General features: G+C 51.6%; 1 protein-coding gene across 9 annotated transcripts in view; it reads left to right on the top strand.

Annotated features, from left to right (window-relative positions):
• Positions 1-13866, top strand: part of TNK2 (tyrosine kinase non receptor 2) — a 106654-nt gene that overhangs the window by 74510 nt on the left and 18278 nt on the right. For all 9 annotated transcript variants that reach the window (XM_083503952.1, XM_083503951.1, XM_083503956.1 and 6 more), the window contains one exon: positions 12805-12999. In XM_083503952.1, the coding sequence (XP_083360078.1) occupies positions 12805-12999 (195 nt within the window). The remainder of the gene's footprint in view (positions 1-12804; positions 13000-13866) is intronic.

Genomic DNA, 13866 nt, shown 5'->3' with positions numbered 1-13866 from the left:
TTATTATTATTTATTATTTATACCTCGCCCATCTGACTGAGTTTCCCCAGCCACTCTGGGCGGCTCCCAATAAAATGTTAAAAACAGTACAGCGTTAAGTATTAAAAACTTCCCTGAACTTCAGATGTCTTTTAAAGATAGGATAGCTGCTTATTTCCTTCACATCTGAAGGGAGGGTGTTCCACAGGGTGGGCGCCACCACCGACAAGGCCCTCTGTCTGGTTCCCTGCAACCTCACTTTTCGCAGGGAGGGAACCGCCAGAAGGCCCTCGGCGCTGGACCTCAGTGTCCGGGCTGAACGATGGGGGTGGAGACGCTCCTTCAGGTCTACTGGACTGAGGCTGTTTAGGGCTTTAAAGGTCAGCACCAACACTTTGAATTGTGCTCGGAAACGTCCTGGGAGCCAATGCAGATCTCTCAGGACTAGTGTTATGCGGTCACGGCGGCCACTCCCAGTCACCAGTCTAGCTGCCGCATTCTGGATTAATTGCAGTTTCCGGATCACTTTCAAAGGTAGCCCCACGTAGAGCGCATTGCAGTAGTCCAAGCGGGAGATAACTCGACCAAGGGTTATTATTTATACCCCGCCGTGCTATGGGGGGTATTATTTATACCCCCCCAGCTACGGCTGCCTCCTCTGCCAGCTGGAGGAGATGCTCTTGGCCTGCCCCTCCCATCAGCCCCCGCTGATGGGATTTGTGGTTCAGCATATCTGCCTTGCTCAGATGCCCACCTGGAGTCCTGTGTCCAGTTCTGGGCACCACAGTTTAAGGAGGATATTGACAAGCTGGAAGGTGTGCAGAGGAGGGAGACTAAGACGATCAGGGGTCTGGGAAGCAAGCCTGATGAGGAACGGTTGAAGGAGCTGGGCATGTTTAGGCTGGGAAAGAGGAGGCTGAGAGGAGATACGAGAGCCAACTTCAGATACCTCATGGAAGAGAGAACAAGCTTGTTTCCTCCTGTTCCAGAGGGTAGGACTCGAACCCGCGGCTTCAAGTTATAAGAAAGGAGATTCCGACTAAACATCAGGAAGAACTTTCTGGCGGCAAGAGCTGTTCGACAGGGGAACAGAATCGGAAGCTGGTAGACTCTCCTTCCTTGGAGGTTTTTAAGCAGAGGTTGCCGGGAACTCTTTAGCTGTGACCGCTGCATTCTAGCGGGTTGGACTGGATGACCTTTGGGGGGGCTCCCTCCCAACTCTACCATTCAGACTGTCAACGGAATGCCAGCGGAAGGACGAAACACAGAGGTTGTGCCCATCCCTGAAGACCCCTTTCCTGCCCCTCTGCGGCTGGCTCTGTTGCCCAGCTGCAGGCTGGGTCCGTTCCCCCTTGGAGCAGCGGCCGTGGGCCAGGGCGGGACGGTGTGTCTCCAGGGACCGGCTTTCGCTGCCGCCTGCCTCTCCGTGACTCTTGCTCCTGGGCTGGGCAGCCTTAATTGCAGGGAGTTGGCTGGCAACCAGAGCCAGGGACGAGGGCGTAGCGCTGAGCATTACGTCACGGCCCTGCTGAGTGACAGGGCTGAGCACATAAACAGCCCTTCCTCCCTGCCTCTCTCTCACACTCGGGACGCGGTGGTGGGAGAGACTCGGGCTTCCCTGACGGCTGGGAGGCTCGCCTGAGGATCCGGCGTGGATTTCTCCCGGGGAGACCCAGCGCAGGTGATGCTTCTGCCAGGGAGGGGAAACCGAGGCCGGTGGGTGGGTGGGTGGGTGGAACTTCACTGCACCGCCGGAGGCAGTGAGAGCTGCTGCTCTCGCACTCGGGTCCTGCCTTGGGGTTTCCCATCGGGGCGTCCGGTTGCCCCCTTTGAGAACAGGCCTTCGGGAGGAGATGGACTGCCCCGCTTTGGCCAGCCTCTCATTTTCTCAAGGGGCTTCAGATGCACAAGGTTTCGCTGCTGGTTTGCCCAGCCGTCGCTTTGCTGGTGGATGTTGCTCTGCAAGGCAGGTGAGCACAATTTGGCAGCTGGGGTTGCGGGTTCAAGTCCCGCCGTGCCGCTTTGTTGATGCCAGCCCTGCCTTGGCTCAACCTATCTGTTTGTTACCCCAACCCATTGCTCGGGTGGCGGGGAAACGGAGAACTAATTTGTGACGCTCAAACCAAATGCTTTAGCTGAGATTCCTGCATTCCAACAGGGTGGACTGGATGACCTTTGGGGGACCCCTTCCAACTCTGCAATTCTCTGATTCAAATGCGAGACGATCTTTGAACGCTTTATTTTTTCTTTTAAGTGGACTTCCTTTGCATGTTGTTGGTTTTAAGACATAGGAAGCTGCCTTATGCTGTGTGTCAGACCATAGGTCAGTATTGCCCGCACGGACTGGCAGCAGTTCTCCAGGGCTTCTTTCTCAACCTGACCTGACAATTGGGGATTGAACCTGAGACGTTCTGCAAGTAAGGCAGCTGTCCTGCGCCCTGAGCTGCAGCTCTAGGAAGCACAAACTGCGCATGCCCATTTGCACCCTGCCCTGGTCTCCTCACCTGCGCAACAAATGCAGGCAAGAGTTGGCTTAAGACTGTCTGAAGCGGGGAAAATAACTATGAGCAGCTCCTCTTCCATTAACTGACCTGGTGCAGAATCTGCCAGGAAGCTCACGTGCCTGTTGCTTAATTTTGGCCAGTCTTGTCCAGAGTTTCCCGTTGGTTTGCGACCCCTGGAGCAGACCTCAGTCTGCTGTCTGCTGTTTGGCTGCCCTTAAGAGCAGATAAGGTAAAGGGTAAAGGGACCCCTGACCATTAGGTCCAGTCGTGGCTGACTCTGGGGTTGAGCCAGCGTACAGCTTCTGGGTCACGTGGCCAGCATGACTAAGCCACTTCTGGCGAACCAGAGCAGCGCACGGAAACGCCGTTTACCTTCCTGCCAGAGCGGTACCTATTTATCTACTTGCACTGGTGTGCTTTCAAACTGCTAGGTTGCCAGGAGCAGGGACAGAGCAACGGGAGTTCACCCCGTCACAGGGATTCAAACCGCCAACCTTCTGATCAGCAAGTCCTAGGCCCTGTGGTTTAACCCGCAGCGCCACCCGCTTCCCTTTAAGAGCAGATACATCGCTTCGTTTGCATTCAGTACTGAGCCTTGGGGGTGGCATGATGGGAAAGGTTTTGCTTTTTGGCTAACCAGAGTCCCCCTTGGGAACTTTGCCTAGTTTAAGCTCTGATTGGTTCGGAATAAGCTGGCTTGATAGAATCATAGAATAAGCAGCTATCTTCTCTTTAAACGACATCTGAAGGCAGCCCTGTTTAGGGGAGTTTTTAATATTTAATGCTTTATTGTTTTTAACACTCAATTGGAAGCCGCCCAGAGTGGCTGCGGAAACTCAGCCAGATGGGCGGGGTATAAATAATAAATTATTATTATTATTAATTGTAGAGGGACCCCAGGGGGTCATCTAGGCCAAGGGTCGGCAAGGTTTACCTCGCTTGGGCTGGTTCACTCCAGTGGAGAACCCTCCATGCGCCGGATCAGGTGCGCGCCCGCGATTTCCAACGTCTGTGTCTGCGCAGATGCGATTTCCAGCACCGCAGAAGCGAGTCCCTGCGCCATGCTGCACCGGTTTAGCGCAGCGCGCGGGGACTCGCTGAGCAGGCAGCTTGGCTTTGGGGCTGGTTCGGGGGCCGGTTAAACGACCCCCGTGGGCCGTTTGTGGCCCATGGGCCTTAGGTTGCTGACCCCTGATCTAGCCCAACCCCCTGGAATGCAGGGATAATGATCCCGGCTTGTACATTAACCACCATCCTGGCTTGCGCATTCCACCCAGGCCCGGTTGGAAAGTGAAAGGGATGGTTTCTGATTTCCTTGCAGCCCTGCCAGAGGATGACAGATGGGTGCAAAGAGTTCAGGAGTCCGAGGTTTAAGCACATTAAGGCTTAAAAAAAACACACCATGGTTCAGGCTTGGTCATCTTGCCGCTGAAGTCATCTCGCCTCGTTTTGTCTCCAAACGGGCAGAGGGGTCTCCAAACATGAAACCCTTTAACTGGAGATGCAGGGAATTCAATATATGCAGCTGCTTGTTGGGTCCATCTAGCTCAGTATGGCCTACCCTGACTCGCAGCCTCTCTCCAGGGGTTCAGGCAGGGGGTCTTTCCCAGCCCCACGTGCCAATTCTAGAGATGGAGCCTGCTCTACCGCCAAATCACGATCCGTCCACCTCTCTCACACAAACCCCAGAGCCTCACCAAATTCTGCCTTGGTCAGACCCCACCTTGAGTCCTGTTTCCCGTTCTGGGCAGCACAATTTAAGGAGGATATCGACAAAGTGGAAGGTGTGCAGAGGAGGGAGACCAAGATGATTGGGGTCTGGGAAACAAGGCTGATGAGGAACGGTTGAAGGAAATGGGTATGTTTAGCCTGGAAAAGAGGAGACTGAGAGGAGATAGGAGAGCCATATTCACATACCTCAAGGGCTGTCAAATGGAAGGTGGGGAAACCTTGTTTTCTCCTGCTCCGGAAGGCAGGACTCGAACCCATGGCTTCAAGTTACAAGAGAGGAGATTCAGACATTAAACATTAGCAAGATCTTTCTGACTGCAAGAGCCGTTTGAGAGTGGAATGGGCTCTCTCAGAAGATGGTGGGAACTCCTCCATTGAAGGTTTTTAAGCAGAGGTTGGATGGCTTAAATGGATGCTTTAGCTGAGATTCCCGCATTGCAGCGGGTTGGGATAGATGTCCACTAGGATCCCTTCTGACAATTCTGCGATTCTATGAACACTGCTTCTAACCAGGCCTTCCAGTTAGTGGGTATAAACTGCAAGAGCCCTGGTCTTTTTCAGGGCTCCATCTTCCAGGAACCCCAGATTTGGAGCCTATTTGGAACTGGTGGGAGTTGCGCAGATGTAGAGATGAGCAGGAGTCCTGGTGATTAATCTGCCCGGTGTATCAGTTCTCGATTATATAATGTGCTTCGGGTCCTTGTCTGCCTGACGTGTCTCAATCTGGCTGTGCTTCTTAACTTCTCTTGTTCCCTCTTGTCTCGAGCTCTTATTGTTGTTGTTGCAGTTTCTAATTAATCAAATGCGCTTCCTGCCCTGCCTTCCAAGGAACTCAGGATACCCCCCCCCCTTTCCCAGTCATATCACCTGTACAGTTTAATGCAGAGGCAGGGAGCTTTTCGCCCTTCAGGTGCTTCCGCTTGCAGCTCCCATCAACACCTGCCAGCAGGTACGATGGGCACTGAGACATAGCTGTCAACCGTCCCTTATTTGGCGGGAAACTCCCTTATCCCAGCGCTGTGCCCCGCTGCTGTCCCTTATTGATGGATGTCCCTTAAATTTCCCGGGTTTCAAAGGAAGCAGCTCCTCTCTCTGTCTCCCTGCCGGCCAGGGAGGAGGGAGGCTCCAACTGTGTTGCTTGGCTGCGTTGCTCACCCTATAAGGAGTCTAAGAACGACTGGGGGGTGGAGCTTGCATGTCTTGCGCCAATCAAATCGGCCGCATTGCCTGGGGACTTGCCTTTGCTCAGCGCTTCCCAGCAAAGAAGTGACAGTGGTTTTCCTTGCTGCATCCCCTTTGCCGGGTTGCTGCGCTGTGGGAACCACCGCTTGAGGCTTCGTTTGGCTGCTGGCTGGGCTTTCTGCCTTTGGCTCAGAGGGGCTCAGAAGTTGAACATACCTGTGCTCTGAAATTCCCTTATTTTGGCTGCTGATCCCTTATTTTCGAGGCTGCTGGTCCCTTATTTTCAAATCTGTAAGTTGACAGCTATGCACTGAGATCCTGGACAAGCAGGCCCTCCCCTCCCGTATTTGTGGCAGACCCCATTGCCCTGCCTGCCGAATTTGGCCCTTTTTTGTGAGAGTGACCATAGCTCAGCCGCAGAGCACCTGCTTTGCATGCAGAAGGTCAACCGCTGGCAGCATTTCCAGGTAGAGCTGGGAGAGGCTCGCTGCCTGAAATCCTGGGAGCTGCTGCTGCCAGCCAGTGTGGGCAACACTAGGTGGACCAATGGTCCGAGTCACTGTGTTCACATTTCAACAAAGCCTCCATGAGGACCAGGATCTTACGTTGTTTTCAGAGGAAGGACTGTCGTTCAGAGGTGGGGCAGCTGCTTTTCGTGGGAAGCAGAAGACTCCCTGCCTGCACTCCTCGACAGCCGCTGCCAGTCAGAGCAGACAGTATAGGGGTAGATAGACCAAGGGTCAGACTCAGTATAAGGCTATTTGGCTCTGGCTATGGCTCTCTCCACTCTCTTTTCCTTCCTTGCAGCCACAAGGGAATCCAGAATTAGCGCCAAAGGGGGCTTGTATAAGCAATAAAATAAAATAAAGAATCCAAACCTTTCAATAGACGCCTGGGCTCTCCAGCACCATAAATAAGGAGGATTGGATTGCATTGGAGAGGTTGCGATTTTCCAGCTGTGGGTCCTGCGTTGCAGGGGGTCAGACTAGATGGCCTTTGGGGGTCCCCTTCATCTCTACAGCTCTTTGATTTTATGACTACTGAGCAAAGCAACAGTGAGTCTTAAGAGGAGATCGGATAAAGACTCCGCTGTGAATTAAGTTCAACATGCTCAGTCCAGCCGTTGGTTCGCGAAAGTGTTCACCTTCCGCCCTCTCGTAAAATATCGGGGTGGCACTCAGCCCAGTGGAAAACGTAGAAGCCCTTTAAAAAAGCAGCACAGAGCCGTGTTGGATTGGGGCGACTCTCAGGGTTGCTCCGAGCTCGGATGCTCTCGGTTCACGCTCGTGCGCTCAGAGCCACCCATGCAGAGCAAACTCCCAGTGACTAAGCGCTGCAGGTGACTTTGCACACTTTTCAGGGACCCCTCCTCTGTGGGCATGAATCACCCTCAGTAGCAACGTGACTGCAGTGCTTATAAGCTAACTTCCTCCATGGCAGATTTCCCCCTTGCATAGAAAGGTTTTGAGCATACGATCTAGTTTTAAAACTCTGCATGATCTCTTGACGTAAATGCCAATGGACCGGACTTGGTTGGTTGTTAGATATATATCCCAGGAGCTCAGGATGGGGGCTATATGGATCTGTCCCTGCACCACCAGCTTCCAGCTTTAGCCTCACAACAACCCTGTGAGGTAGGTGATGATGATGATAATAATAATAATAATAATAATAATAATAATAATAATAATAATAATATATTTATACCCTGCCCTCCCCAGCCAAGACCGGGCTCAGGGCGGCTAACACCAGGTATAAAAACAATTGATTGAAATACAACTTAAAAACAAGATTAAAATACAACATTAAAATGCAGGCTCATTTCAGTAGAAACTCAAATCAAAAACTTTGGTTAGGCTGAGAGTCATTGAGCTTCCTGGCCAAGTGGTGATTTGAACCTGCTGGGTTCCAGCTCAGTATTCCAACCATTAAACCAAACTGGAGATGAATGGGGTTTCTCAAAAGAAGGAAAGAAACGAGACCCAATATTTATTCTAGAAATAGTTGTGTCATAGCTCATGGGAACTTATGGGAGCTGTTCAAGAGCTCGGGTGTGCAGGAGAAGTTCCCCAGCAGGCAGAAGACCATCATACGAGCCCTGAAGCAGCAGGATCAGGCCAAAGAAGAGGCCAGGATCCTGTTCCTACAGTGGCCCAATTCTCCTAAAAAACACGAGAAGCCTAGATAGAGTGCTTCTGGACCTGGAGGTTCCCTAAGAACATCAGAAGAGCATCCTGCCCCAGTGGGAAGCCGTCCAAGTTGGTGGCCGTTGTGGCAGGGAGTTCCACAGGTTAACACGGCCGCGCTGTGCTTTTGCTGCGGCCGGAACTCTGAGCAGGTGCTCTCTGGCTGATAAGAGTGCAGGCTGGAGGACGGCTGTCTCCTGAAGTTACCTAGTGAGTCACTCGCTTGCAATCAGGGCTGGCTCAACCCCTTTCCTGTTTACCTTCTCGATGAGTCGTCTTTCTGTGCCAACTTATTACTCAGCGTGGAGGACGGGAGGGCGGCAGCGAGAGGCGTGAACACGGAGCGGCTCGGTTCTGGGTTAACAGTCTCACACTCGAGGCATCGAGGAACGGAGCAAAAGTTTCCCAATCGTCGAGAGGCTGCTTAATCAGGCTGGATTTCATGGCACGCCGAAAGCAAAACATAGACTGTATGGCTGTGCACACTCCATATAGCTGGAGCATGCTTAAATCACCTGGAGAAGAATTCTGGGAACTGTAGTTTATCCTCTCTCAGAGCGACAATTTCCCAAACCGTTGTCAAACTACAGTTCCCAGGATTCTTTGGGTTTCGAATCACTGCAAACTTCTTCAGTGGGGAAGTTTCCAATGTATTTCCAACTTAAAAGCAGCTGCTGATGTTTTTCCTGTCCCATCAGTCAATTAAGAATGCATATTTCCATAGTACAGTCGTACCTTGGTTCTGGAACGCCTTGCGACTCAGAACGTTTTGGCTCTTGAACACCACAAACCCGGAAGTGAGTGTTCCGGTTTGCGGACGTTTTTCAGAAGCCAAATGTATGACACAGCTTCTGATTGGCTGCAGGAAGCTCCCGCAGCCAATCGGAAGCTGCGCCTTGGAAGTCGAACGTTTTCGGAAGTCGAACAGATTCCCGGAACAGATTCCGTTCAAGAACCAAGTTAGGAATGTAGTTGATTTCTGATTCTAACATTGTTATTTTTTGTCTTATATGGCTTCATGTATAACTGTTGTAAACAGCTCTGTGGTTTCTTTTTTAAATGAGCACCAATATATAAATACTTTTGCCATTAAAAAAATAAACTACTTGGTGAGAGCAATGAGGTACATAGAATCGTAGAATTTTAGTGTTGGAGGGGACTTTGAGGGTCATCTAGTCCAACCCCCTGCAATGTAGGAAACTTTCGCCCAACATGGGTCTCGAACCCAAACCCTCTACCAAGTGGGACGTGGGTGGCGCTGTGGGTTAAACCACAGGGCCTAGGGCTTGCTGATCAGAAGGTTGGCGGTTCGAATCTCTGTGTCGGGGTGAGCTCCTGTTGCTCGGTCCCTGCTCCTGCCAACCTAGCAGTTCAAAAGCACATCAAAGTGCAAGTAGATAAATAGGTACTACTCTGGTGGGAAGGTAAACGGCGTTTCCGTGCGCTGCTCTGGTTCGCCAGAAGTGGCTTAGTCCTGCTGGCCACATGACCCGGAAGCTGTATGCCAGCTCCCTTGGCCAATAAAGCGAGATGAGCGCCGCAACCCCAGAGTTGGCCACGACTGGACCTAATGGTCAGGGGTCCCTTTACCTTTACCTTTACCAACTGAGCTATTCCATCTCATGGTACAGGGATTATCCCAGTATCCTGAACAGCTTGGCTCTCATACTTTTACCAAAACTTTGTTCCTCTGTTCCTGAGGTGAGTCTGCCATAATAATATATCATTTAAAATTTGGGAGTGGGTCTGAGAAGCTACAACCCGTAGCAGATTACATTTCATTGCCTTGCCATTCAAGTCCTGTAACAAACAGAAAAGAGGAGCGTTATTTGATTTTCACGTTGTCTGCAGATAGTTTGCGAAATGTGACTTGCCTGGTCTGTTCACCCTGCCGTGGTATAATGTTGGGTGTATCCTGTGTTTGGAGCTCCTAGTGCTTTCTGGTTCCTGACTTTTCTCACTTTCTGTATGTTCTACAAAGCTTAGTAAAAAAAAATATATATATATATATATGGTGAGAAAAGGGCTTGAAAAGTGGGGTGAAGAGCGTGTTTTCAGAATATTCAGTGTCAGCTCACAGAAATCATGGAAAGTGTGCCTCCCGCTTGCGCTGATTCCCTTGTCCCTGCCCATTCTGGAACTTTTCCCTCGGAAGCATCAGGAAATTCCACCGTGAAAGGCAGCCGATGTCACAGGGTTGCAAGCCGTAAATTTCTTACTGGAATGGTGACTCAGTGAATGGCTTTTTTCTCGGACTGTTTGGCTCATTGCCACCCCTGCTTTGAGTCAGGGAGGAATTCCCCCCTGTTCCCCAGCCAGGTGGGGAAGGGATGCAAGTCGCCCCAGGTTTGCAGCATCTCTGGGTAGGGCTGGGAAAGGCTCCCTGGAGGGCTGCTGCCAGTCAGAGTTAGAAGGATCAGCTGCCTATATCCCTAAGGTCATGTTGGCTAGTGACTCGGTGCATTGTCCCTCTTTAATGTGTGGCTTGGCTTGCTTGCTTGAGCTTTTGCCCTGTAAGCACCCCTTGAGATTGCCTTTCTTTGTGCCGTGGATTGAGAAGAGCTTTCCTCCCTCTCTCCTAATACTAGAACTCGTGAGCGAAGCTGAATGTTGGAAGATTCAGGACAGGCAGCGCACAGTTAAACTATGGAACTCCCTGCCACAAGGGTCAGAGATAGCCACCAACTTGGGTGGCTTTAATAATAATATTTTATTATTTATACCTCGCCCATCTGGCTGGGCTTCCCCAGCCACTCTGGGCGGCTTCCAAAAGAATATTAAAATACTGTAATACATCAAACATTAAAAGCTTCCCTAAACAGGGCTGCCTTCAGATGTCTTCTAAAAGTCTGGTAGTTGTTCTCTTTGATATCTGGTGGGAGGGTGTTCCACAGGGCGGGTGCCACTACCGAGAAGGCCCTCTGCCTGTTTCCCTGTAACTTGGCTTCTCGCAGTGAGGGAACCGCCAGAAGGCCCTCGGTGCTGGACCTCAGTGTCCGGGTAGAACGATGGGGGTGGAGATGTTCCTAGACTGGCCTGAGGCCATTTAGGGCTTTAAAGATCAGCACCAACACTTTGAATTGTGCTCGGAAACGTACTGGGAGCCAATGTAGGTATTTCAAGACCGGTGTTATATGGTCTCGGCGTCCGCTCCCAGTCAACTAATCCAGTCTAGCTGCCGCATTCTGGATTAGTTGTAGTTTCTGGGTCACCTTCAAAGGTAGCCCCACATAGAGCGCATTGCAGTAGTCCAAGCGGGAGATATCCAGAGCATGCACCACTCTGGCGAGACAATCCGCAGGCAGATAGGGTCTCATCCTACGTACCAGTTGGAGCTGGTAGACAGCTGCCCTGGACACAGAATTGACCTGCACCTCCATGGACAGCTGCGAGTCCAAAATGACTCCTAGGCTGCGCACCTGGTCCTTCAGGGGCACAGTTACCCCATTCAGGACCAGGGAGTCCTCCAACTCTTGAAGGAGGAGAAGGCTCTCAATGGCTACTGGCCATAATGGCTATGCTCTGCTGCCAAATCTGGAGGCAGCAATGCTTCTGAATATCTTACGCTCTTCTGCTCAGGTCCTGCTTATGGAATTCCCACTGGGGCATCTGGTAGGACACTGTGAGACCAGACTAGATGGGACATTGGCCTGATCCTGCAGGCTCCTCTTATGTTCTTGCGTTCACTTGGTTCTCTACAGGAGGTTGCAGTCTGGATGGCTAGCATCCATCTGTTGTGGGTGACGGGTCCGTCCGAAAATAGGATTCTTGGCTCAGTGTCTTTGCCGCTTCTTCGGATATTGCCCGGTGGGTATTGGGCATCTGCAGCAGCTGGGATTGGTTCATAGGATCATAGAGTTGGAAGGGCCTTCTCTGTGGTGGCACCCGCCCTGTGGAACGCCCTCACATCAGATGTCAAGGAAATCAACAACTATCTGACTTTTAGAAGACATCAGAAGGCAATCCTGTATCAGGAAGTTTTTTATGTCTAATGCACAATTTTTTATGTGCTGTAAGACGCGGGTGGCGCTGTGGGTTAAACCACAGAGCCTAGGACTTGCCGATCAGAAGGTCGGCGGTTCAAATCCCCGTGACGGGGTGAGCTCCCGTTGCTCGGTCCCTGCTCCTGCCAACCTAGCAGTTTGAAAGCACGTCAAAGTGCAAGTAGATAAATAAGTACCGCTCTGGCAGGAAGGTGAACGGTGTTTCCGTGCGCTGCTCTGGTTCGCCAGAAGCGGCTTAGTCTTGCTGGCCACATACCCGGAAGCTGTATGCCGGCTCCCTCGGCCTATAGAGCGAGATGAGCGCGCAACCCCAGGGTCGGTCACGACTGGACCTAATGGTCAGGGTTCCCTTTACCTTCACTAAGCCTCCCAGAGTGGCTGGAGAAACCCAGCCAGATGGACATGGTATAAATATTATTATTATTATTATTATTATTATTATTATTATTATTATTATTATTTAAAAGCCCTATACGGCCTAGGACCCTCGTACCTACGGGACCGCCTCTCCTGGTATGTCCCACAGAGGAACTTACAGTCTTCAAACAAAAACATCTTGGAGGTCCCGGGCCACAGGGAAGTTAGGCTGGCCTCAACCAGAGCCAGGGCTTTTTCGGCTGTGGCCCCGATCTGGTGGAACACTCTGTCACAAGAGACCAGGGCCCTGCGGGACTTGACATCTTTCCGCAGGGCCTGCAAGACGGAGGTGTTCCACCAGGCTTTTGGCCAAGGCACAGTCTGACCTCCTCCTTCTGTAATCCTCATAGAACTCTTGCCCAATGGTTGCCATTAATTTGGCTCTGAATTGATTTTAGAATGAACTGATTTTAGAATGTATTTTAATTAACTTATTGTGATTTTATGTAAACGGTGTTACTGTTGCTGTTGTTAGCCGCTCTGAGCCCAGCTTCAGCTGGGGAGGGCGGGATATTATTATTATTTTATTAATTATCTAGTCCAACTGCCTGCAATGCAGGAATTTAAGCAAAGGTTGCCTACCCAACCTCTGCTTAAAAATCTCCAAGGAAGAAGAGTCCACCGCCTCTGTTCCTCTGTCAAGCAGCTCTTCCCATCAGAAAGTTCTTCCTGATGTTTAGCTGAAGTCTCCTTTCTGTGATTCCCCATCCTATAACGTACAGGTCCTTGCAGATGCTCTGTCTCTGGGGGGGAAAAACCTGACCTGCTATCCTCCTAACCTGTCCCAATTTTGTTCCCCAGGGCTGAGAATTACTGGTGGCGGGGTCAGAACAAACGGACGCTGAAGGTGGGGCAGTTCCCACGCAACACGGTGACCTCGGTGGCAGGGCTGTCCGCCCACGACATCAGCCAGCCCCTCAAGAACAGCTTCATCCACACGGGCCATGGAGACACCAACCCACAGCAGTGCTGGGGCTTCCCCAATAAGATTGACGAGTAAGAACTTTTTCCCTTTCTCCCCAGTTTCCTTTCCCCGCAGCTGTTCGGGGGATTCCCGGAAGGACCGGCCGTGGCCTCATGGCTGTGGGGGACGTGGCTGGCCCCAAGGCTGCCTGCCCCTTGAACTAATGCCACTCAAATCCCCTTTCAGTCAAGGAATGGCTGGGGAGCTGTTTCAGGGCAAGGGAGGGGCCACCAGTTATGGGCCTGATTAGGGCAGATGGGGGGCTGCCCCACCAGGCTCAGTCTGCCCTCACCCTTGCACCTTTGTGGCTTCTGTCTTGCGTCCAGTCCAGAGGGTAGCCCACCCTGTCTGCTTGCTCCTCCTCAGTCTCTGTGGGGAGGAGGAGGGGAGCAAAACTAGACTGGCTTGGCTGACCCTGTCGTTGGCTCTCTGGCGCCACCTGCTGCCAGGCTCCCAGCCTTCCACCCTACCAGTCCCAATGGACACTGTTTGCCACCGCTGGCAATGGAGATTTCGGCTCAGGTGCACTCCTTCAGGGGCTTGGTTCCTCCGAGCCACGTGGCGTGCAAGGACCAAGCCGTGGCCACAGTCCAAGCACTGCTCCTGTGGCAGCCAGGCACTGGTTGTGGACGAGTGGCACAGACCATGCGGGACAGAAATTTGCAGCTGCATCAACTGCGACCAGGTTGTACCTGTTCATATTGGTCCGCATGCCCCTCTCTGTAGAATTGTTGTCTTTCCAATGCAGATGTGCTCCAAATTTTGCCCACACTGTAAGGACGCCTTGCATTTTAAATCTTCAGAATGGCAATCCCTTGAGACCTGAATCCTAAATGTCAGCCCATTTTTTTAAAATAAAGAATTGTTTGTCCATACTAAAGATTCTGCTGCCTGAATGA

Source organism: Podarcis liolepis (assembly GCF_965112155.1).
Source record: "Podarcis liolepis genome assembly, chromosome: 5".
Lineage (NCBI taxonomy): Eukaryota > Metazoa > Chordata > Lepidosauria > Squamata > Lacertidae > Podarcis > Podarcis liolepis.
This window is presented reverse-complemented; position numbering and strand designations above follow the sequence as displayed.